At 52.2% G+C, this 22,836-nt stretch overlaps 1 protein-coding gene across 1 annotated transcript; it reads right to left on the bottom strand.

The window, feature by feature from the left end:
- Positions 1-1,218: 1,218 nt before the first annotated feature.
- BPIFB2 (BPI fold containing family B member 2) lies at positions 1,219-19,376 on the bottom strand. Its single transcript, XM_043479916.1, has 15 exons — positions 19,265-19,376; positions 15,912-16,005; positions 13,520-13,624; positions 12,222-12,368; positions 10,750-10,810; positions 8,997-9,057; positions 6,369-6,460; positions 5,909-6,094; positions 5,625-5,678; positions 4,893-5,067; positions 4,341-4,404; positions 4,126-4,171; positions 3,761-3,824; positions 3,318-3,394; positions 1,219-1,368 (listed from the first exon to the last, which is right to left on the bottom strand). Exons 1-15 carry the CDS (start codon positions 19,374-19,376, stop codon positions 1,327-1,329), a joined length of 1,380 nt encoding a protein of 459 aa, XP_043335851.1. The 3' UTR covers positions 1,219-1,326.
- Between the last annotated feature and the right edge of the window lie 3,460 nt (positions 19,377-22,836).

The following is a 22,836-nucleotide window of genomic DNA, read 5'->3' as shown; positions in this document are numbered from 1 at the left end:
ACCGAATGAAATAAAAGCCATGTTGTCCTCGGTGAAATCATGAGGTAGGATTTTATAGCCTGGCCCTTTCCAGCTTTCAGCACCACCCCCACCTCCTCCCACCAACACTCCGGGCTTGTTCCAGGCTCCTCGGCCTGTCACTCGGACCCTTTAGGGTTGAACTTATAACCATTACAGGGGGATAGTTAGTGTACCGCTGTACCGAGGGCTTTGCTTACTGATGGTGGAAATTTGGACACCTTTACTCCCCAGAGAAACATAAACATAACCTGAATCCAGTGTATCTGGGAAGGAAAGAATATGACCTCTGGCTAAAAGATTAGCTTATCAGAAAGAAAAAAATTACATGGCTTCATCCTGCCAGCATTTGCACCCTTCAGCCTCCCCTAGGTCATCTTGTCGCCTGTGACCCGCTGGGTTTGAAGGGGTTTCAGAGCAAAAAGGAATAAGACATGGTCAGTGTCTAACACAGGCCCAGGAAGCAGATCCTGCCTCCTTTGAATAAAAACTCGCCTATGAGCCACATAAACCAAGATGGAAAAGCTGCTGGAGAAGACAGTGAGTGTCTGTCACCTGAGGCTCATGACCTAAGGTCCAACCCCAGGTGGGAATGCTGGTGATGGAAGAGGGGACTGGGCATCTTAGGTCTGAATCCTAGGAAGGTGGCAGTCCTGGGGATCTGCCATCCCCCAGCTCGGAGACTCTGGGCACACTCCCCTCCTTGCTGGGCCTTAATCTCTGCCTCTGTGAGATGGGACTGCACGCTCTGCCCACATGCCTCTCAGGGCTCTCATGAGGTTCTAGGAGAAGGATGGGGTGTGACTCTGAAAGGAGAAATGCCACCAGGTGAGGGCACACGCCTGAAGTACCACTGTGGCATTCGTAACTTCAGCTCATCCACGTTGCTCCCCTGGGCTAGGAGGTGATGCTGTCAACAGATATGGTCAGCAGGGACATGGCCACATCCTCTTTCTTTCCCAGGCCAACTTTGGGGGCTCCAGGGACAGACAGGACCAGGCCTTGCATGTAGGGAACTGGCCTCCAGTACGCAAAGAGTTTGCTGAGCCTGGCTAGAAGTTGCAGCTCAAGAGGTGTTTAATGCAAGATCTGTACAGCCTGGAGGAGCTCTCTGCTCCCCACAAGGAGGGGATGAAGGAAGGAAGGGAGTCTGGAGGGAAGGGGCCAGGATGGAATGAAGCAGCCCGGCTGGGCCAACCAACTTGCTGGTGATGACTAAGAGTGGTGATGAAAGTGTGGCTTTGACTCAGTTTCCCAAGTGGCTCAAGGCAAAAGGGTCCCCAGAGCAGCTCTCCCAGTGGTCCCCCATCAGCGCTGGTACAAGAGTCCACTGGACACCACGACATAGCCCTGAAAGACAGAGACAACCATGGGCCAGGTCAGAAGCCACACGGGGACCGTAGGACCCCCAGCCGTCCCACCAGCCTGGCTCTAAGTTCAGGCTCTGCCACTCTTGCTGTGTGTATCCTGAGGACAGCCATTTGCCTCTCCAGCCCTCAGTTTCCTGCTGTCTCTTGTGGACAGTAACAGCAACCACTTTGCAAGGCTGCTACTGATAGATGGATGCAGCCAGATCACACAGGCAAAGCACTCAGTGTGGACCTGGAGCTTGATTCGGGCTTCAAACGTGGTCAGGACCACCTCTGTTTTATGACCTGGAGTTTAGACCACTGAGTATCTTCTCCAAGTCCAAGCCTCTCTAGCAAAACCAGGCATACCCCCCTCAAAGTGTCCCCTACTGTCTACACTGCACTGCAGAAACTTCCTGGGGGCCTGCTGATCTTTTCTTTCCTTCCTTCCTTCCTCCTTCCCTCCCTCCCTTCTTCTTTCTTCCTTCCTCTTCCTCTTTCTCTTTCTTTCTTCAATCTTCATTGAGCTTCTACTACGACCCAAGCCCTGTGCCAAGTGTTGGGAACCCAGCAGAAAAATAACCCGAACCAGTCCTTGTATTTGTGTAACTTGTGCATGGTCCAATAAGGTAGCCATTAGCACCTGGCTAATTATAATTACCCCCTCTTGTCCACGGTTTCATTTACCCAAGTATAACTATGGTCCAAAAATATCAAATGGAAAATTCTAGAAATAAATAATTTATAGGCTTTAAATTCTATGCCATTCTGAGTCACATAATGAAATCCCATGCCATCCTACTTATCCTATCCTGGATGTGAGTTATCCCTTTGTCCAGTGGATCTACACTGTATGTGGTATCCACCCATTCGTACCATCTATCCACAGTTTCAGGCATCCACTGGGCATCTTGGAATGTGTCTCCCCCTAGATACACAAGACTACTGTACATTTACATTAAGTAAAATTAAGTAAGATTTAGAATTCACCTTCTCAGTTACACTGATCCTATATTGAGGGCCCAATAGTCACCTGTGCCCAATGGCTGACAGTGGCCACTGCCTTGGACAGTGCAGACCTCTATCCTTGCAGGAAATTCTATTAGGCAGTGCTGGTCTAGGGACCTTTGACTTCAGTCCCAAGTGGCCTGATTTGGGGGTGCCAAGGTGAGTCAGCCACTGACCTTGCCCAATAAAGGAAGTCTTGGGGAAATTCCCACTAAAAGCCCTGCTTCCACGTGTGCTGATGGTTACTTCTTGGCCGGGGGGGCGGGGCGCAGGTTATTACCTGCCAATTGCCTTGGGACCATAGTTCTCAAGCAAGGAGGTCATCCTCCCTGAAAGCACTCAGCCAGTCCCTCTTAGGGAGTGTGAATGACACGGATGTTGGGCTTGAAGGACCTTGGTTAAACTTTCTGTCCCATGCACATCTTATTGAATGAGTTAGGAAGAATATTGTCCTTTTGTAGCTCAGGTGAAGCAGAAAGAAGTGGTAGGATGTCATCCTGGGCCCACAATGTCTGATCCCAACATTGGATCATTTTAGAAGGGTCAGGATCCCTTCCTACCATCTGGCCTGTGGAGGTCTGTGTACAACCCTGGAAAGACTCCCTCTCTCATCCTCCCCCAGACTCCAGAGGGGTCCTGCCTATCCAAGGGCACAGAGTCACAGCACAACTGGTCTGAATCCACTGTGACCTGGTATGATATTTGATGAGGGTGAGTGAAACCTTTGCTCCAACGTCTCCTTACATTTAGAATTTCCCATCTCATCACAGCTGATTCATGGCATGGTCTGGGCAGGGGACATTCCTAGGCCTGGCTGACCCTGGGCCCCACAGTGTGCCCTCTAGCAGAAAGGGAAGGAGAGAGGTGACCCCTAACCTCCCCAAGCCCAGCCTCCCGCCAAAGATGAAGGAGGCCCCTCTGGTCACACTGAAAGGCTCTCACCTCCTGGATAAAAATCTCAGGGGTGACGTACTGGAGATTGACCACGTGGGGGAGGGCAATCCCCATGCCCAAGAGAGCTGCAGGAGAGAAAAGAGAAATCAAGTTCAGCCAGTAACGAAGTGCCACCTGGAGCCAGCCCTGCTCTGAGGTCTTCACATGCATCATGACACCGAGGTCCACAGATACTCAGGAGGTGGGAACTGCTATTACTATACCCACTTTATAGAAGGGAAAACTGAGGTTAGGGGAAGGAACAGAACTTAGCTAAGATCACACAGCTGCTAAACAGCTGAGCTAAGATGTACGCACAGGCAGCAGGACTCCCAAAGCCACCCTCTTAGCCTCTGAGCCTGGGATGTAGGAAGGGGCCAAGACAGAGCCTGGAGCAGGCATGCAGGTGGAAGGGGCCAGAGGGGCCACACGGAGCAGAGGGCAGAGCTCACCGTTGAGGTGATCCAGCAAGGGCTTCTCAAACACTTCGCCCATGACTGTCTGGACATGGTCTGTCTGCAGCCATGGAGCCAGGGAGATGGGGACCATGGGCCCGTCCCGGCAAGGGGCCAGGAGAGACATGTGAACACAGAGACAGATCAACCGACAGAGGTATAGCAGGAGGATGAGGGCAGGTCACCCCTGTCCGGGCTTCAAGCAGAGCCCAGCTACTCCCAGGGTCGTGTCAGCATCAGGCCCCCAGGAACTGCTGGCCTGAGAGTAAGCTGAGAGACATGGGCACACACTCCCCTTCCCCGGGCTCAGGGCCTGCCCCACCCAGCGAGGGGATCTCTGGAGACCCCAGCCCCATACTCACATCAATGAAGCCCAGATTGGAGGAGGCCACAGTGAGCTGGACATTCCTGAAAGGGAAGCCAGAGGGGAGGGGTGGGAATGGGGCCTAGTGCCTCTCACCTGCTTACCATACCAGCTGCATCCCCAGCTCCTCTGACTGACACTGTGACAGGCAATTGCAGGCCCATTGCACAGAGGAGCATTCTGAGGCTGCTGGGTCCAGGAGACCTCACTTACCCCAGCACAGATGTGGTCCCCCGAAGCCTCACCTTGGACGCAGAAAGCTGGAGGCTCAGGTTCACTACCTGGGCACATGGGGAGAGCAAGGTCAAAGGGCACAGAACCGTGTGGGAACTCTCAGCTGGCCACCAGATATCCCAGTCTCCCACCCACACCCCATCCATTCAGGTGTTTGTGAAACACAGGCCACTGGGGAGGTGAACGACAACCAAAGAAATCAGACAAGATCTTTGCAGAGAGTGCTGGGTGTCACAAAGGAAGAGTGGTATGTGGAGAGATGGGGACCATCTAGAAGCCTGCCCGGAGGAAGACTGCAGCATTTGAGCTGAGACCTGAATGATGAGGAGAAGCTAGCCTTGCCAAGAGTCAGGGAAGTGTGTCCTAGGCACAGGCTACAGCATGGGCAAAGGTCCTGAGGCAGGAAAGTCTTGGCACATTGATGAACAGCAAGGAGACCAGTGTGGATAAAAAGTGAGAAGTGTGTGGGAGGAAGTGAGGTCTCCTTGAGAGTCACCCACCTCCTGGCCAGCCCCATCCAGCCCACCTCACTCACCACATTGAGGGAGAAGAGGTACTGGAAAGCCGAGTTGGAGGTCGGGGCCAGGACTTCCACAAAGGGCTGCAGCCTCATTGTGGCGTTGTTGGTGCGGAACGTGACTGTGGGCGTGGCACCCAGCCTCACCTTGAGCACCAGGGGCATGGGTTCGGGGAATTGACGGGCCACCTGGGGAGCAAAGGGGTGAGAGGGAGGAGGGCACATGGGGGCAAAGACTGGGTGGGCTCTTCACTCATCATTCCTTAGATGCTGATCAAGCCACCGCTGTGCTGTAAGTGCCCGGACCACAGAGTTGGGTCCACCCCTGACTCCCGCCCTCGGGGACACCCAGTTGATGGGTGGCCACATGAAGACAGTCACAGCCTGTGATCTGTGCCAGGAGGGAGGGTAGCTCAGGGATGTGGGAACACAAGGAGGCTCCCGGACCAGACAAGGGGTCTAGTGCTCCCGTAGGAGGTAACCCCTGAGCTTGGACTTGGATGGATCAGGGAAAGGAAGCAGAGGAGACAGTGTAGGCACTTCTTGCCCGCTGCACGGAGCGGAGGAAATAGTGTGATGCCTGGGCCGAAGGAGGGGCCACCCCAAGACAGAGGATGTCCAGATGGAAGGGCAGATGCTGAACCCCACTAAGAGCAGATATGAGCCAGCAGAGACCCCAGAGCCCAGAGAGCCTCCCACCCCAATCCCAGGTCTCAGCCCGTGGAATGACCAGAAACATCACCCACCTCGGGGATGAGCTGGCCCAGCACAGAGGTGTTCAGCGGGTTGTTACTCGAATTCTGAAATCAACTCCCAACACATGGCAGGTTTTAGAACAGTCACTCCCCAAGCCAGACCACCTCTTGTCTCCCCACCCCACCAGTCTGTCTAACCCTTCCAATAGCCACCCTGTGGCCCCAAAGCTTCAACTGCCCCACCCACCAAGGATTTGGCCTCTGCAGGGTCTCCCCAGGCTGGGCAACAGAGCACTCCTGCCCCATGTGCCCAGGGCGGCAGGACCAGCTCTCACCAGCTGTGCTGTGACGTCCAGGTTGAGTGCACCAGCCTTCTGCAGCAGCATGATGGCAGAGTCAAACAGGTCCTGGGAGAGGCCCACGGTTGCCATGGCACCCTTGGTGCCTACGTGCTGCGGCAGCACGAAGGGGGTAGTATCCACAGGCAGGACGATGGGTCTGCCCAGCAGGAAGAGAACAGCCTGTCGGATTGGGGGTGAGGAGAAGGAGAACAGAAGTGGGGCCTCAATAGGCAGGCGACTCCATGGCAGATCCTGGGCTGTGAGATGCCACCCACCCCCAAGATGCCACATGTATTGTCAGCCTCACCCCTTTTCCTACATGCCACGCTGCCTCTTGGAATGCCATCCCAGCTCCTCTCCCCTCAACTCTCCTGCCGCTTTAGGAATCTTGCAGAATATCAAGGACTCTGGAGGCAACAGGGCCCCAGCTCTGAGTGGAGCTGGAGGCACTTACGTTGATATCCAAGGAAATGTAGTCGTTGGTGATGGTAGGGGTGTTGATCATGGAGTAGCGGACCTGAGACTCTGGACCCACAGGGCTGAGGCCTGAACGAAACCAGGATGAAGAACAAAAGATGACATACTCAGCATTACCCACCAATGTCTCATTTAGCCAGGCTTCCCAGGTGGCACTATTGGTAAAGAACCTGCCTGCAAACACAGGAGACATAAGAGATATAGGTTTGATCCCTGGGTTGGGAAGATGCCCTGGAGAAGGGAATGGCTACCCACTTTAGTATTCTTTTTTAATATTTATTTATTTTTAATTGAATGATGATTGCTTTACAATATTGGTTTGATTTCTATCATACATCAACATGAATTAACCATAAGTATACATATGCTCCCTCCCTCTTGAGTCTCCCACCCAACTCCCACCCATTCCCACTCCTCCAGGTTATTACAGAACCCCAGTTTGGGTTCCCCGAGTCATACAGAAAATTCTCATTGGCTATCTATTTACATATGTTAGTGTATATCCATCAACAGATGAATGGATTAAGAAGTTGCGGTACATATATGCAATGGAATACTACTCAGCCATAAAAAGGGATGCATTTGAGTCCATTCTAATGAGGTGGATGAACCTAGAGCCCTATTATACAGAGTGAAGTAAGTCATAAAGAAAAGTAAATATCATATATTAACACATGTGTATGGGATCTAGAAGGATGTTACTGACGAACCTGTTTGCAGAGCAGCAGTGGAGACACAGACATGGAGAACAAACTTAGGACAAGGGTAGGGGAGAAGAGGGAGCTGGTGAGATAAATGGAGAGAGTGGCACTCTAGTATTCTTGCCTGAAGAATCCCGTGGACAGAGAAACCTGGCGGGCTGTGGTCCATGGGGTCACGAAGAGTCAGACATGACTGAAGTGACTGAGCACACACACGTCCGCACACCTCATTTAGCCAGACCCAGGCCAAGAAAAGAGGCGGGAAAAGGCCCCATGAGTAAGCAAATTTAAGTTGCAAAATGCACACCCAAGAGTCAGCTGCTCACAACCTGCTGATTCTTAGACACCATTCTAACAGTTTGGGTTTCTGCTTTCCCAATCGGCAGAAGACTAAAGACCCTAAATCAGAAAGAAGGGTCATTCCAGGCACAATCATCCCCTGACCAAGGCAAGATGGAAGCAAAGACAAGGGCAAGAGCTGATCTTTGGTATGAACCTGGGTCCAAGGCATCTTGATGAAGACAATTCCTCTGAAGGGAGAGAAAAGACTAAGGCTTATTGAGTTTATGGCATACCAGGCACCTAATCCATGCTGTTTCGTACAATAGCAAAACATTGGAAAAGTAGAAATTTTGATTCCTATTTTTGGATGGAATGATTAAGCCCAGAGAGATGGAGTGACTTCCCTAAGGTCACACAGCAAATGAGCTAGAATTCATACTCATATCCTTTGATTCCAAGTCCATTTTCCTTGGCCTCTCAGTACCTCCTGTTAAGGTAATATTGGGGTTGGGGTCGTGAGAGAGTGGGGGAGTTCAAGAAATGTTCCCCAGACTTCTAGCTGGGCTGTGAAGTGTGGACAGGATGATAGGTGGACGTGTGAGGAGGAGAAAATCCAGGTGAGCTGATTCATGCAGGGTGTTGGTACCATGCTGAGGACTTTAAACTCAGAGCTTCTGATTTTCCATCTACAAATTGGGGATAATGATGCAACCTCATAAGACTGGTAAAATTTGCCCAAGAAAGCCAAAGAGCTACCCTGATATAAAAACATTCACTGAAGAAGTCACTACAGATAAATGTGGACCCTGCCCGACATACTTCCTGGCTTAATACCAGTATGTCGCCCTGCACATCTGTCCCAGGCTGTGTAAGGGGTTAGATACAACCCCCAACTCAAAGGCAAAACCAACCAATGGCTTAGTGCAGCTGCCAACAATAGACAGCTCTGGATTCCGCAAAGTCAGTGATGGCAACACAGGAGAAACTCCAGAGTCCCAGGCAAAGGAAGCCCTCAGGTACGAGAAGGTGCACTTCAAACAGAAGCAGCTTTGAAAATGGGTTTGTGAAGAGAGAGAGGATGCCCTGAATTTACTTGGGGCTCACTGAGCACAGATTTCCTCCCGAATCACCAGAAGATGCATTCTTTGATCAGTCTGGGAATGGGTGAGTAATTACCAATAGTTCTTCAATACTGATAAATACCACTAAAAAGATAAAGCTGACCTACTTCTGTTGCTTTTAGTTCCATATTGTAAATTGAAGACCTATCAGAGGCTTGTCTCTGGGGAAGGAAATGGCAACTCACTCCAGTATTCTTGCCTGGAAAATTCCATGGACAGAGGAGCCTGGTGGGCTACAGTCCATGGGTCGTAAAGAGTCAGACACAACGGAAGTGACTTAGTGCACACATGCATGCACACATGCGCACACACACACACACATATTTAAAGACTTGGTTCTACAATTTGGAGAATCCCAAATTCCACCAATAATTGTTCAGACATCCTATGACTGATCTCCCAGAGGTCAACTCTGATGCAAAGGAGGGGTCTTTGAAGGGTCATGGGGATCCCAAAGGATTTCAGAGGCCCCAGCCCCTTCTCCACACTCCCCGGTCTTACCAATTAAAGTGCCCAGGTGGACATTGAGACCTTGCACCAGGTTGGAGATTCTCAGGCACAGCTGCAGAAAGACAGAGGCGGCTCTCAAGGCTGGGAGGGTCTAAAGGCCCTGTCTGGAAGACTCGCCCAACTTGGACACCAAGGCCTGGGAGCCCTTCCTTCCTACACCAGCCAGTGGGCTTCTTCCAGCACCTCCTCTGGACGCTGGGGACTCCGAGGGGATGCTGGGGCCTGTGGGCACTGAGGAAAGAACAGGGCTCTGGGCCATAGCAGAAGTGACCACAGCCAGGTCCAGGAGACCAAGGCAGGTAGGCCTGCTGCATACCGGCCCAGAGGCCCAGCTGATGGAAGGATGCTCCCTGCAGCGGAGGCAGGCTGCAGTCAGCAAGCCGGGCCAGGGAGACAGGAGTCCTCCCAGCCCAGTGGGCCACCAGAAGTGGATTAAGCTGGGGTCAGTGTGAGAGAAGGTGGGGCAGAGGAGAGACTGCAAGGCCGGGGGTGGTCTTAGCTGATCCAGGGAGGACTTGGTAAGGCGAGGCCAAGAGGCAGTTAGTTCAGTTCAGTTGCTCAGTCGTGTCCAACTCTTTGCAACGCTATGGACCGCAACACGCCAGGCTTCCCTGTCCATCACCAACTCCTGGAGCTTGCTCAAACTCATGTCCATCGAGTCGGTGATGCCATCCAACCATTTCATCCTCTGTCATCCCCTTCTCCTCCTGCCTTCAGTCTTTCCCAGCATCAGGGTCTTTTCCAATGAGTCAGTTCTTCGCACCAGGTGGCCAAAGTATTGAAGTTTCAGCTGCAGCATCAGTGCTTCCAAAAAATATTCAGGACTGATTTCCTTCAGGATTGACTGGTTGGATCTCCCTGCAGTCCAAGGGACTCTCAAATGTCTTCTCCAACACCAGAGTTGAAAAGCATCAATTCTTCAGCACTCAGCCTTTTTTATGGCCCAACCCTCACAACCATGCTTGACTACTGGAGCAGGGGAGAGGACTACACTGCCTTCTGCCTCCCAGCCTCAGTGTTCTCATCTGCAGCATGGGGATCCTGAGGCTTACCTTTTGAGCATGTGAAATGGCACACAGTGGGTTGACTTGGTCTCCATTACTGCCACTGCGGGAGGTAGGGTGGGTGGGAAGAGGCAGGGAGGGAGAACTGGCGACCCCCGAGGACAGGACAGTGGGGCCCTGGCCCCTGGGACACCGTCGCTCACCAAGTCAGCCACCCGCAGACAATGACAGGAGCTAACATTGCGGCCTTCACAGCAACGCTCACTGTCCCCAAACTGCTGTAAACTGCACGGGTGGTAATGCACTCAGCCCCACAGCCTGCCCACCGGGGGCCAGGTAGGGACAGTTGTCCTCTCCCCTTACAGACGTGGAAGGAGGGGCGGCGGGCCAGCTGACTTGTCCAGGGTCCCAGCTGGGAAGGAGGGGACCCGGATCACATCCGCCCCTGGTGCCCAGGCCCTTGTCCACTCCCGCTGTGTTCTCTTTTCAGAAGTTACACGGCCCTGAAAGCACTCCCCTCCACACGGCTCTGGGTCTGAGTGGAGGAGCCTCCCTCCCCTGCAGCCCCACAACCGCAGGTCATTGCACTGGACCATCAGCCCCACCTCCTCCCCGCCCTTCTGGGGAAAGTGGAGGAACCCCAGGAGGAGCACTAACAACCCCCGCTCCTCCATGCCTGCGACCCCCCTCTTCACTCGCTGCCACCCCCCAACCTGCAGGCTCTGGCAGGAGGTCCTTACCTTGCTCTGAAGCACAGCTTTGATGTGACTCTGCAGCGGGGCCAGCATCGCGGGGGCTGTGCTGAGGAGGGGACCAGAAAGGGCCCCTGAGCCCAGGGCAGCACCAGCACGGCCTGTCTCTCCCCAGAGCCAGGGGTGCCAGAGAAAAGTCTGTGCCCACACCACACCCTGCCACGTGCCAGGCACGGAACCAGCACGACTGTCCCCATAGTGGAAGACGCCGAGCCACCAAGAAAGGGCCATTGGTCTCAAGATTTGGAAATGGCCAAGAATGAGGCCAAGCAGAGTGGGGAGACAGAGGGTGTTGCGAAAACTGGACTTGACCACGTCCTTGGCCAGCTGGCTTCAGGGCCACTGAGCCCAGTGAGGCGGGGCTATGGCTGGCGGGGCCCAGGTCTGCTCCCTGCATGGGCCCCATTTCTCTGTGGCAAACCTATTACAGTCCCTTCCTCACTGAGTTGTAGGTCTGAGTCAGTATTTCAGAATGGGGATCCATGAGAAGTCACGGTTCCTTGGTTCCCTAACACGCTGACATGAGGCATGGCCCAGCCTCGCTGAATGGCCTCTTGGGGAGGGGGGAGGAAGGCACCAATGTTCTCAATGGCATCAAACTCTGGACTTCTGTTTTCCCATCAATAAACCATGAGCAGCCCCTGCCTGCGAGGACCGTGAGGGACCGTGGGGGATCGTGAGTTACACAGGCTGAGCAGGGGGCCCAAGTGGGAATAGATTTATACCCAAGCCTTGTCTGAGGAAAAAGTCCAGTCTTTGGGTAAATGTTGCTCCCTTTTAAGATAAAATACTCAACCACCTTACAGTGAGTCCCCACCCCTGGGCGGGAAAGTGTAGATACAAGGGAGAGGAATTCATAGCAGTGGGGTTGGTCAGGCTGCCAAGTTTGAACCGTGTGCTAGCTGTGTGACCTTAGGCAGGTCCCTTAACCACTCTGTGCCTCCGTTTGCTCTCTTGCAAAATGAGGGAAATGACTCCACCGACCTGGTAGGACTACTGTGAGATGACTCACAGAAAGGGCCCAGAACGTGTCCAGCACACAGTGGTGCTCTGGAGGTGGAATGGCTCACGGGGAGAGCTTGGCGGGTCCCAGCCCCTCCCTGGGCCTCAGACTCCTCATCTCCGCAGGGTGGGGCAGCCCTCTGAGGTTCCCGAGAGCAGCTGCCAGCCCAGAGTCCCTCTCCAAATAGGACGTTAGTGGGCAGTGTGCGTTGTCACATGGCGCGGAGCAGTGGTGGAACCCACTGCTCCCCACTCGCTGTGGGACCTTGGGCATGTCCCTTCCCTTCTCTGAACTTGTGTCTTCAGCCATAAAATAGGTATGATGCTGGTGGTGATGGAGTGGGGCAGGAGCGGGGCCAGCTCTCGGATCCATCATCGGGATTGGATGAAGTAGAAAGTTCAAGAAATGGCACCACAGCCTCGATGTCTGGTCCAGCAGCCCAGCCTCCAGTACCCACCTGTTGCGGCCATCAAACACGATGGCTTTGTCGAAGATGGAGAAGCAGCTGGAGATGCTGACCAGGGGGGTCCCGATGGAGCCCTGCTCCACGGAGGTGTCGGCCAGCAGTGCTGTGGGGAGCAGCAGGTGCAGGGGCTCCGGGTCACTGTGGGGACACCAGTCCTGAGCCTGAGCGGCACTGCCTAGCAAGCCCGCAGTGACCAATGCAAGACCCCACAACCTCCCCCACCCAGGGGCCCGCGCCTGCTGACCCCTTAACACAGGCGAGGGCCCTACTCAGCATGAGATTGTCCCCCCCTCCCCCAGGGCAGGCAGGACACAACCCCAAACTCCACTCAAGGTCACAGACATTGCAGCTGATGGCTGTGAGCTCTGGCTCCCTGCACCCTCTTACTGTGAGACCCTGGGCCAGTCATTCCCCATACTGAGCCTCAGATTCTTCTTCTGTAAAAATGGACATTAGATTGGTGGTTCTTATCTCACAATGCTACTATATTGAGTTTTCTAAAAGACAATCATGTGAAAACATCCTACTTGAAGGCTGGCCCACTAGCACTCATAAAATGGTAGTATCAGGACAGAGAAGTTAAAATAAGAACACGCAACCCCTAGTTTGAAAATTAAATGCATATATAGTGACTGATGCATAGAAACAAGTCGAGTATTTTATTGAGCACCAGTGCCTTGCACGTGAAAGGGGTAATATAATTTTAATCACAGCAGTGAATCCATCCACTCAAACCTCCATGGCTTGCTAAGTCTCTTTGGTCGTGTCTGACTCTTTGCAACCCTAGGGACTGTAACCCCCCAGGCTCCTCTGTCCATGGGATTCTCCAGGCAGGGATAGTGAAGTGGGTTGCCATTTGCTCCTCCAGGGCATCTTCCCAACCCAGGGATTGAACTCGAGTCTCTTATGTCTCCTGCACTGGCAGGCAGGTTCTTTACCACTCGCACAACCTGGGAAGCCCTCAAACATGCTTCTATGGAAAGCCCATAGACATGTTGCAAAGTTTTGTTTTCTTTTGCTTTGGTTTTTTACAAAGGAGGGAACACTGAGATCAGAGAAGTGACTCTCTCCATTTGCATAACTGTTGAGCAGGGTCTGGATTCTCAGAAATTCTCTCACTGTCTCACTCCCCCATGGAGGATGGGAGAGAAGGCACTGGAGAGAGAGGGTGCTGAACAGAGTGAGAAGGTCTGAGCTGGGATCTTGGGAGTTGCTAAATCCCTTTCGTCCGTTTTACCCTCAGAGAGTCCTTGAAAATCCTCCCGCTCCCAACAAGGAGACTGACTCACCGGAAGATCTTGAGAGTAAAATTGGTGGCTGCCAACAAGCGTATTCCGAAATTGGCAACAAATGTCAGACGGAGGTGGGACACATCGACGTTCAGAATCTGAATCCTGCAGGGTAGGAGTCAAAGTGACAGGGAAATCCTCTTTAAACCATGGCATCATCTCTGGGATGGGTGCTCGGAGCCTACCTACATTGTTGGTATTTATAAAGGACCTCTGACAACTAAAACTATGGGATGAGGAAGAGGTAGTGAGTTCACCATCATAGGGGGCATGCAAGCAAGGTTAACCAACCTGCCAGTAGGGAAAAGATGCAAAGGGCATCCCAGCCTTAGGCATGAATTAAGTGAGATGATGATTACTCAGGTCTTGGAGGGATTTTAGTTTCTGATGGAGATCTGGAAAACTGGGAAGGTAGGGAAAGAAAAACTTTGGGATCCACAGAAGGCAGAAATCCTCTAGTCAGCAGCTTTGGCTTGTAGCACTTTAGCAATGGAAAGCTCAACTCATTTCAAAGCTGCTTGTTCTGATTGCTCAGCACTCTCCAGCTAATCTATGATTTCTTTTTTCCCGAATAAAAGTCTTCTTTTTTTTTTTTCTCCTGCACAGTAGTTAATTGTGGGAGGTGGGCACTACAAAGTGGTATAAATGTTAGAGTGAATGTGTTAGTCACTCAGTTGTGTCCGACTCTTTGTAGCCTACCAGGCTCCTCTGTCCATGGGATTCTCCAGGCAAATGTTAAAAGTCACATCAAAGCACTGTCTATTAGCACTTGGGTGACATCTTTCCATGACTATTCTTGGGACACAAGCTGACCTATAACCTGCTTCTTTTCACTTGACAACCATTCTGGATGTGTTCCCACATCTACAAACAAGGAATCCTGGTGCTGTTTTCCAACAATCGCATGATTGAGCCTCTGTGTGGCCAGACTGCAAATCATTTAGGGATCCTCGACCTCGGGACACTGATGCTCCCAGGCCCGACATCATCAGCCCAGCCCTACCCCAGGGTCTCAAACTGGGGGCTTCCACACCAGCTGCATTTTCACTTGCCTGGCATCTGCAAGTTTTAAACATTTTTTTAAACGAGTTGTCATCATTCAAAACTTTAGATTTTTAAATACAGAGATATGGTTCTGGGCTCTCCTGTGATAATGCATAGAGTGGTGGAACCTGCCATACTTAGCACTATTTAAAGATTGGAGCAGAAGGAAAGTCCACTGGGAGCAACTGAGAGAACCCTTCAGCAGCCCATGACATGAGAGGTTCCACTTTCATTCCTTCCCAAGTAAACCCTTTACTAAATATTTGAGTTTGTGTGTTTCTAACTCTCTCCACTGGGGAGGATGGGGACAGAGAGGGAGGTTCAGGAGGGAGGGGATGTATGTACACAGATAGCTGAGCCACTTTTCTGTTCAGCAGAAATGGACACAGCATTGTGATGTCGTTATACTCCACGTTTTAAAAATTAATTAAGGGGATCGGGATGGGGAATACGTGTAAATCTATGGCTGATTCATATCAATGTATGACAAAAATAAATAAATAAATAAATAAAAATTTTTAAAAAATAAAAATTAATTAAGAATAATAACAAATATAAAAATAAAATCAGAGGAAAAAAGCAAAACCAAACAAATAAAATCTCTTCCTCAATTCTCTCAACATCCCTGACCAGGTTTAATTATCTCCAAGAAGTTGTTATTAAGCTCTTTTTAATGGCTTCAACTTTGTATCGGCATACCGCATTTATAAGCTTCGTACCATAGAGTGTAGCACCCATTCTCACAATGCAACATACACAGGAGGAGGAAAGTACCTGTTTGTTGTTGATGACGATGATGTCGGTGATGAAGAAATAAAACTGCTGCTAGCAACGGTCAAAAGATGTACATGACTTTTTATAAGAATATACATATATACATACATGTATGAGTTCCTAAATATGTATAGTATATATACATGCATATGCATATGGATTTTCTTGGAAATCCAGAGTCTTGCCTATAGTGAGTCTGTTTCCCACTGGATGGGGACAATTAGCCCAGTTCCTACAAGTGTCTGAGTCTGAGGTGCTCCCACCTACCTCTGCCTTTGAGTCTCTACTTTATGGGGAAGGGTATATTAGACTCACATTTGTGTCTAGATTCAGTATTAGGCTTTTGGAAGCAGTAGCCAAAGTCCTGCCAGCCCTGGGGACCTAGGAACCAGAGTCTTAGACTCCGTGCATAGAAATCTACTAATTAAGAGGCATCAGACCCCCTTGTCTGGTCCCAGCTCCTACAGCCTCTTGTGCCCACTCACCTGGCAGGTGGGAGTATCTAATCTGGTGAGGGAAGCACTCATCTAGCTGGTGGGGAGGGGAAACACTCACCTGGAGGTGAGCTACTCACCTGGTGGGCTGGAAGACCCCTCCACTCCGGTCCAGGAAAAGCGGGACTGTGACCTGCAGGGCCCTCTGGAGCGGGGCTTTCCCGGCTTCAGCCGCTGAGGGGCCAGAGCAGGGTGATGTCAGGCCGTCCTCAGGAGCCGCCCACCATCTGCCCCACACCTTGGGTGAGAACCACTCAGAGACTGGAAGAGGTGGGCTCGTCCACAGGCACACAGGTGGCCACCTGAGGTGCACGACCCTACCGGGCCCTTCCAGACATGTCTTTCCTCTTTGCCCCTCCAAATCCCACGTATCTACTCTCTCCTCAAAAACAGTAACACCCTTTGCCCTTTTGCAAGGCCCTGATCAGTCGCCACCTCCTTGGGAGCTTCCACAAGGCCCCAGGAAGAAGGAGCAGTTCCCGGCCCTGCGGAGAGAGGGTGGGAGCAGTCTCTCCTGCAGGCTGAGGGCTCAGAAGCCCCTCAAAATCTAGGTGCAGACCCACCTCTGCTACTCACTACCTGTGCGGCTGCCCCGTGCCTCAGTTTCCCTGCAAATCAATCTACAATGATTAGAACGGTAGCTGTCAGCTTTCTCAGGAACTGGCACCTCCCCGCCCCCTGCACTTTCTCCAGAGCTTGACTTGGGCAACTGTGGTGTATGCTGGAGCCACAGACATCAAGGACCCGTTCCCAGCCTAGGTCACCGCTCCCCATACTCTTTCTTTAGCCAGACCAGCTACCTACTGGGAGCCCATAAGGCTGAGTGTCTAGGGAGCCGGCTGCCCAGCTTTTATCTCAGGCACCAGTCGAGAGCTATATTGACCCAGGACGCACATGAACGTACACTAGACTCCTGCAGAGGACAGCTTCTTAACTCCATTGGCAGCCAGCAGGTTTCCTCGGCACCTAGCAAGTTCCAGGCTTTGACATCGCACTATGAATTGCTTCTTCCAAGTCCCTGAAGGATTGTTGTGGTTCAATCGCTCAGTCGTGTCCGACTCTTTGAGACCCCACAGACTGCAGCACGCCAGGCTACCCTGTCCTTCACTATCTCCTGGAGTTTGCTCAGATTCATGTCCATTGAGTTGGTGAGGCCATCCAACTATTTCATCTTCTGCTCACCCTTTCTCTTTTTGCCTTCAATCTTTCCCAGCATCAGAGTCTTTTCTAGAGAGTGTGTCCCCAGTGAAATATCCCTGTGACCCTTGTAACAACAAGAAGCCAATGCTCTGCCATCTCCATTAAGATCTCTGGATCTCTGCCCTCATGATGGGATGGTTCTTCTTGGGTCTTCACCTCAGCCTTAAGGGTACTGGTTTTCCCTTATATCTACTACTCTTGTGTTCTTTGTTCACTGACTCAAGGGACATGACTTTGAGCAAGCTCTGGAAGATGGCGAAGGACAGGGAAGTCTAGCATGTTGCAGTCCATGGGGTTGCCAAGAGTCTGACACGACTAAGCGACTGAACAACAACTTGTGTTCTTTAGAATTCTTCGTAACTCTTACTAGCTAACTCCCTGTTACTCCAGTTCGCTCTCTCAATATAGATTAAACTTTCCTTATTCAAATCACGCACTCAAAAAAAAAAAAAAAAAGAAATGGTGCCCATCACATGGGGTCCTTGGAAAGATCCACTCAGTTCACAATAAATATTAGCTCACGAGGCTATTTGTAATAATGGCTAGCACTCTTATCATGCTTCCTTTGTACCAGGTATTGTTCTGAGGGCTTTAGCTTTCCTCAAAATTCTATGATGTCAGTGCAATATTATACCCAGTTTACCAAGAGGTTGAGGACCTGGGCAAGAAGAAGTTGGATCTGGGCCAAGACACCCAGCCCTCGAGGCCCTGGACTTTCTCCCACACCTGGGCTGCTGGGCCGATGGAGGTGCTAATTAAACAATCAAACCTGAGTAGAATTAAAAGGAGAGATTGGGGTGCAGGAAGGACGCATCAGAGGAGGAGCCCAGTCTGAACTTCCCTCTGACTTGGCGGAAGACCTGGGGAGTCCCTGTGTCCCTCGAGGCCTCAGTTTCCACAGACCCTGGAGCATAAAGGTGTGGTCTCCATGTTCCCGAGGCCCCTCTCCAGCCTGACTGTGGCTGAACTGGACTCACACCCGGGCTTCTAGACTCCGTCCACAGTGCTCCCCTGACATGGGCTTGAACCCTGGGGCCTGCAGGACTGGATAGAGAGGATGACGCAGTATTTAGGAAAAGCCTCCAGCCTGGCCATGGAGGTGTGTTGCAGTGTGTTCTTGGCAGTTTGTTTCCACTGAGAAGAAACAGGCAGGTGAGCTGGGAGGGCTGCCTGGGGACAAAGGAGGCTCACACAGCATGGGGCGGGAGGGGGGCCGGGGGGAGTGGGCCTGCAGTCATCCTTGTGCCACTCCGACACGGATCACTGAGCGCTTTCACTGTCTGCCCATCTGTCCGGATACAAGGTTCCGGAAAGCTCCGTGCGCCCCAGGGGGGACCCTGCTACTTCCCTGAGCCACCTGCCTCCACAACCATTTGTGTTCCGGAACCCTTGAGAGTCCCCTCCACCGTCTGACCTGAGTTCCTCATGTTGCTATCTGAGTGTGGTCTGGCCTTGGGGTAAAGAGCTTCTGATCTCTCACCTCTGACCTCTCACCAACCTTGGTGGGATCCCAAAAGCCTCCCCAGGGGCAGTTGCAGGGCAGTTTTTGTCTCACCCTGGCCTGGATGTCCTCATTTTGCCCCCTGCTCTGGGATTAGATGGGACTTGGAAGGAGGGAACAGAGACATGGGATAGATACCTTGCAAAGAAGGGCCCAGAAAGGGGCTGGTTCTTCTCACTGGGAGCCCAGCAGGGAGGGCCTAGCTCCTGGATGTTCCCAAGTACAGTGCTAGATGTGTCCCTCCCCAGCACATGTGTGCACACAGCCCCCCCACCACACACACATCCCAGGGTGCAGAGCCATAGCGCTACACAACCCGAGGTATGCACCATGGCCTTGCACACGTGCCAGTGGTTAGGCACCCTCCCAACCCTCAAGTACACAAGTGGGCACATCATATCTCCATGGATTTTCAAACTCATACCAGACACACATAAGCAAAAGGAGCCCCTCAAACCAACCCGTCCTCACATCACTTGGGCATGGAAACCATGTGCACACTGGACAAGGCATGTACCTCCACTCATGCATTCATTGAATAAACATTTGTTGAGCAGCACTTTCTGGGGCCTAGGGACACAATGACAGAAGAGAAATCCAGGTCCCCATGGGGTTTGAGTTCATAGATAACATGTGTACATTTAGGATTGTACACACACCTACAGGCATGGACACCCAAGCTCACCCTCTCACACACACACATGGCCGACAGCCTGACAGCACATCTCTTACCATAACTCAACACTTCCTTGTTGAGTCTGAACACGGTGCCCGGCCTGGAGGCGCTGACCATGGGCAGCAACAGCAGTGCCAGCAGCAGGCCCAGCCCACACGCCCCAGGCATGGTGGCCCTGGCCCCTTCCCCCCAGGATCTGTGGGCTGGAGTGGGGACAAGCATCAGGGAACTGGTCCAGAATGGCCCCACCCGGGGTGGCTTAAACCCCATCCCAACCTGGAGGTCGCAAACCATGAGCAGCGATCCCAGCCCTGCCCATGACCCCCCAACCCTGCACATCAGTTTTTGCATCTCTGCTCTGAGAAGAATCCCCATCCCAGCCTGCTTCTTCAGCAACCACAGTGGCATCTGGTCTGGACATGGTCCCAAGGCCCAGAGAAGACATGGCCTTGCCTAGGACCACGCAGCAAATTAGGAGCAGGTGCAGGACCCAAGTCGTGCCAGAGGAGGATGGGGGGACTCCCAGATGGGGAGACTGAGGGCAGCGTCCCATCCCCAGGAGGGAGCCTAGGCCCAGTGCCCCAAGGCCAGCGCTGTGTCGCCTGATGCTAGGAATCCAGCCTGGACTTGTGCCCAGCTGTCCAAACCCTCCAGGGAAGGATCCAGGGTGCTTCCCATCCTCATCTTATCCTGTGCCAGGCGAGGAAATGTCCTAAGTGTAGGCCTCTCACATGGCCCCCAGCCCCTCCCCACCCAGCCCAGCTCAGTGGACTTAGGGAGAAGGAGTCAGGGGGGACCAGGGTGGGGGGTAGGGGGCTACTGCTCAGATAGATAACGAAGGCCCAACAAGGCGGCACTTGCCCAGGGTCCCACAGCAAGATAAGCGATGGACCCTTCTGCAGAAGGCTTTTGGAAGTAGCATCCCCATTGAACAGATGGAGAAATCGAGGCTCCTCCCTGGAGGAGCTCCAGCCCCATCTCTATTCCTACCTCAGGCGGTTCCCAGGACAGGTAGACTCTCAGCCCCAGCCAAGCCCTCCGCAGCCCCAAGCAGGTGTGGAAACTGCTTTATGAGGCTCCCCAGTGCACAGGGTCCACCAGGGAGGACCCAGGGAGGGGCAGGTTTGCTTGTGGTTGCAAGTGTTTTCCCTGCAAACATGACCTTTGCCAAAGTATCTCACCCCACGTGTGCAGTGGGGTTGCCACGTAGCAAGCTTACTGCCAAGCTTGCTTACCCGCTGTAAGACCCTGGGGCTGGGCAGCTCTGGAACCTCAAAGACAAGCAGACTTGTAGAAGGATGGCTGCCCCAGGAGACAGGCCCAGGAGGAAGGAGGTGCCCAGAATCAAGGAGATAATCATTTATAGGTGGAATCTAAAATAAATAAACTTTTCAGTGAAACAGAGGAGAAGGCAATGGCACCCCACTCCAGTACTCTTGCCTGGAAAATCCCATGGACAGAGGAGCCTGGTAGGCTGCAGTCCATGGGGTCGCTAAGAGTCGGACACGACTGAGCGACTTCACTTTCACTTTTCACTTTCATGCACTGGAGAAGGAAATGGCAACCCACTCCAGTGTTCTTGCCTGGAGAATCCCAGGGACCGGGGAGTCTGGTGGGCCGCCGTCTATGGGGTCGCACAGAGGACACGACTGAAGCGACTTGGCAGCAGCAGCAGCATGAAACAGAAACAGACTCACAGAGGGAACAGACTTGTGGTTGCCAAGGCAGTGGGGAGGGAGGGATGGACTGGGAGTGTGGGGTTGGTAGATGCAAGCCATTCCATTTGGAATGGATAAACAACAAGGTTCTAACGTATCAGTCGGACACAACTGAGCAACTACCACACACACATATGTGTATAATTGAGTCACTTTGCTGTACGGCAGAAATTGTCACAACATTGTAAACCAACTACATTTCAATAGAAAGATGCAAACAAAAGCAAAGAAATAAGTCAGGAGGATGGCTGACCTCCCCTCCTGTACCTCCACGTGGAAACACGGCTCTTCTAGTAGGGGCAGGAGGTGGTCTGAGTCCCATCACCATCATCCGCTGAGCCCCGTTCCTGGTCACACACTTCCCCCTCATCATACATGGAGCCAAAACTCAAAGGGCAACAGAGGAGAGGGTGTGGAGGACCCAGTCCTGCTACTTAACACTCAGCTTCTCTCCAAAGGCGCATCTCACTCGTGGAGGACTGAGCCCGTCAGCAGGGTCCACATTACAAACTGCAGCCTCACCTTGGCCATACGGGGCCCGAAGAACTGAATGCTCCTGAAGGGGTTTGTCTATACGTGCGTGTCTCAGGGGTATGTGTGTGTTTATAAGTGTGTGTATTTATGTGTGTAGTCATGCATACACACTGCACTAGGTCATAATTACTGATGTCAGAGGAAAGTGTGTGTTTGTGTGTGGGTGTGCACATGAAGCGAGTGTGTTGCCATCTTGGTTTGTGGTGTCTCTTGCCTGTTTATATGACCCTCTATGAGTGCAGGTGTGGGGAGTTCTGTGTCCAATATGTTTAAGTGGACTTAATATACTGAGGGTGTCTGTGAGGCTGAACATGTATGTGTAGGTGGGTCTAGTGGTCTGTTTCCTGACATTAGGGGTGTGCATATGTGTTTGTGTGTGTCCATACATGTATGCACAGGAGGTGATGGCCGAACTACAGGGAAGTCCCCTCCATTCCTCTGCATGGCTCTGCTGGAGAATAGGCACAAGGGGCCCAGGGCCTTCCCCAACTCCGGAGTCCTCCATGGCTCCCACTGGCTCCACACCAGCCCATATTTCAGGCCCAGAGGCCAGGCCGACCTGTGCTGGGTCCTCCCCTAGGGCTCACAGAGCAGACAGGAAGTGTAGAAACCATCAGGCCCTTCCCTGAGAGGCCAGAGTTCCCCTGGACCGGTCCTGCCTTTGAGTCCGTGCTCCCCCGCCTCATTCTTGAGGCACAAAGGAATGACAGGAGCTGGCTGCATGCTCCCTAACATCCTTCTCCTGGCCCCCACTTACCCACTAATGCATAAGACCAGCCCTCCTGGTCCTCACAGGAGCTGAGGCAAAGATCAGATTCAGCGGACAGTGGCACAAATATTGACCAAAGCCACTCTCGGTGTTTGCTCTCCGCATGAACACTTCCTTTTCCTCCACATTTCAAGCACCAGGGGGCATTGGGTGACGGCCAGTAGACACAAAGGAGGGGGCTTCTCACCAGCCCCTCCTCCCTGCAGCACCATCCTGTGAGCACCCGCCACATGGAGGCTAGACTGCAGCCACATCACCCTCCACCCCAGGGATAAAAGCTGGTTCTGCTCACACTTGTGCTTAATAAATACCAGGTGTTTCATAAAAACTTGTTCAATGAGTAAAGAATGTACTGTTGAATGGCCCCTGTAATAATGACTGTGGCAGCATTTCAGAGCTCCTCCTTCATTGAATATTCTTCTAGGCACTGTCTTATCTTCCTGTCACTGCTGTAACAGATTACCACCAACTTAGTGACTGGCAACACAAATTTATTATCTTAACTATTTTGGATGTCGGAAGTCCAAAATAGGTCTCCCTGGGCTAAAATCAAGGTATTGGCAGGGCTTTGTTCCCTTCTAGAAACTATAGAAGAGAATCCACTTCC

This window comes from Cervus canadensis, chromosome 10 (genome assembly GCF_019320065.1).
Source record: "Cervus canadensis isolate Bull #8, Minnesota chromosome 10, ASM1932006v1, whole genome shotgun sequence".
NCBI lineage: Eukaryota > Metazoa > Chordata > Mammalia > Artiodactyla > Cervidae > Cervus > Cervus canadensis.
The sequence above is the reverse complement of the archived record's forward strand: the minus strand, read 5'-3'. Positions and strand labels throughout refer to the sequence as shown.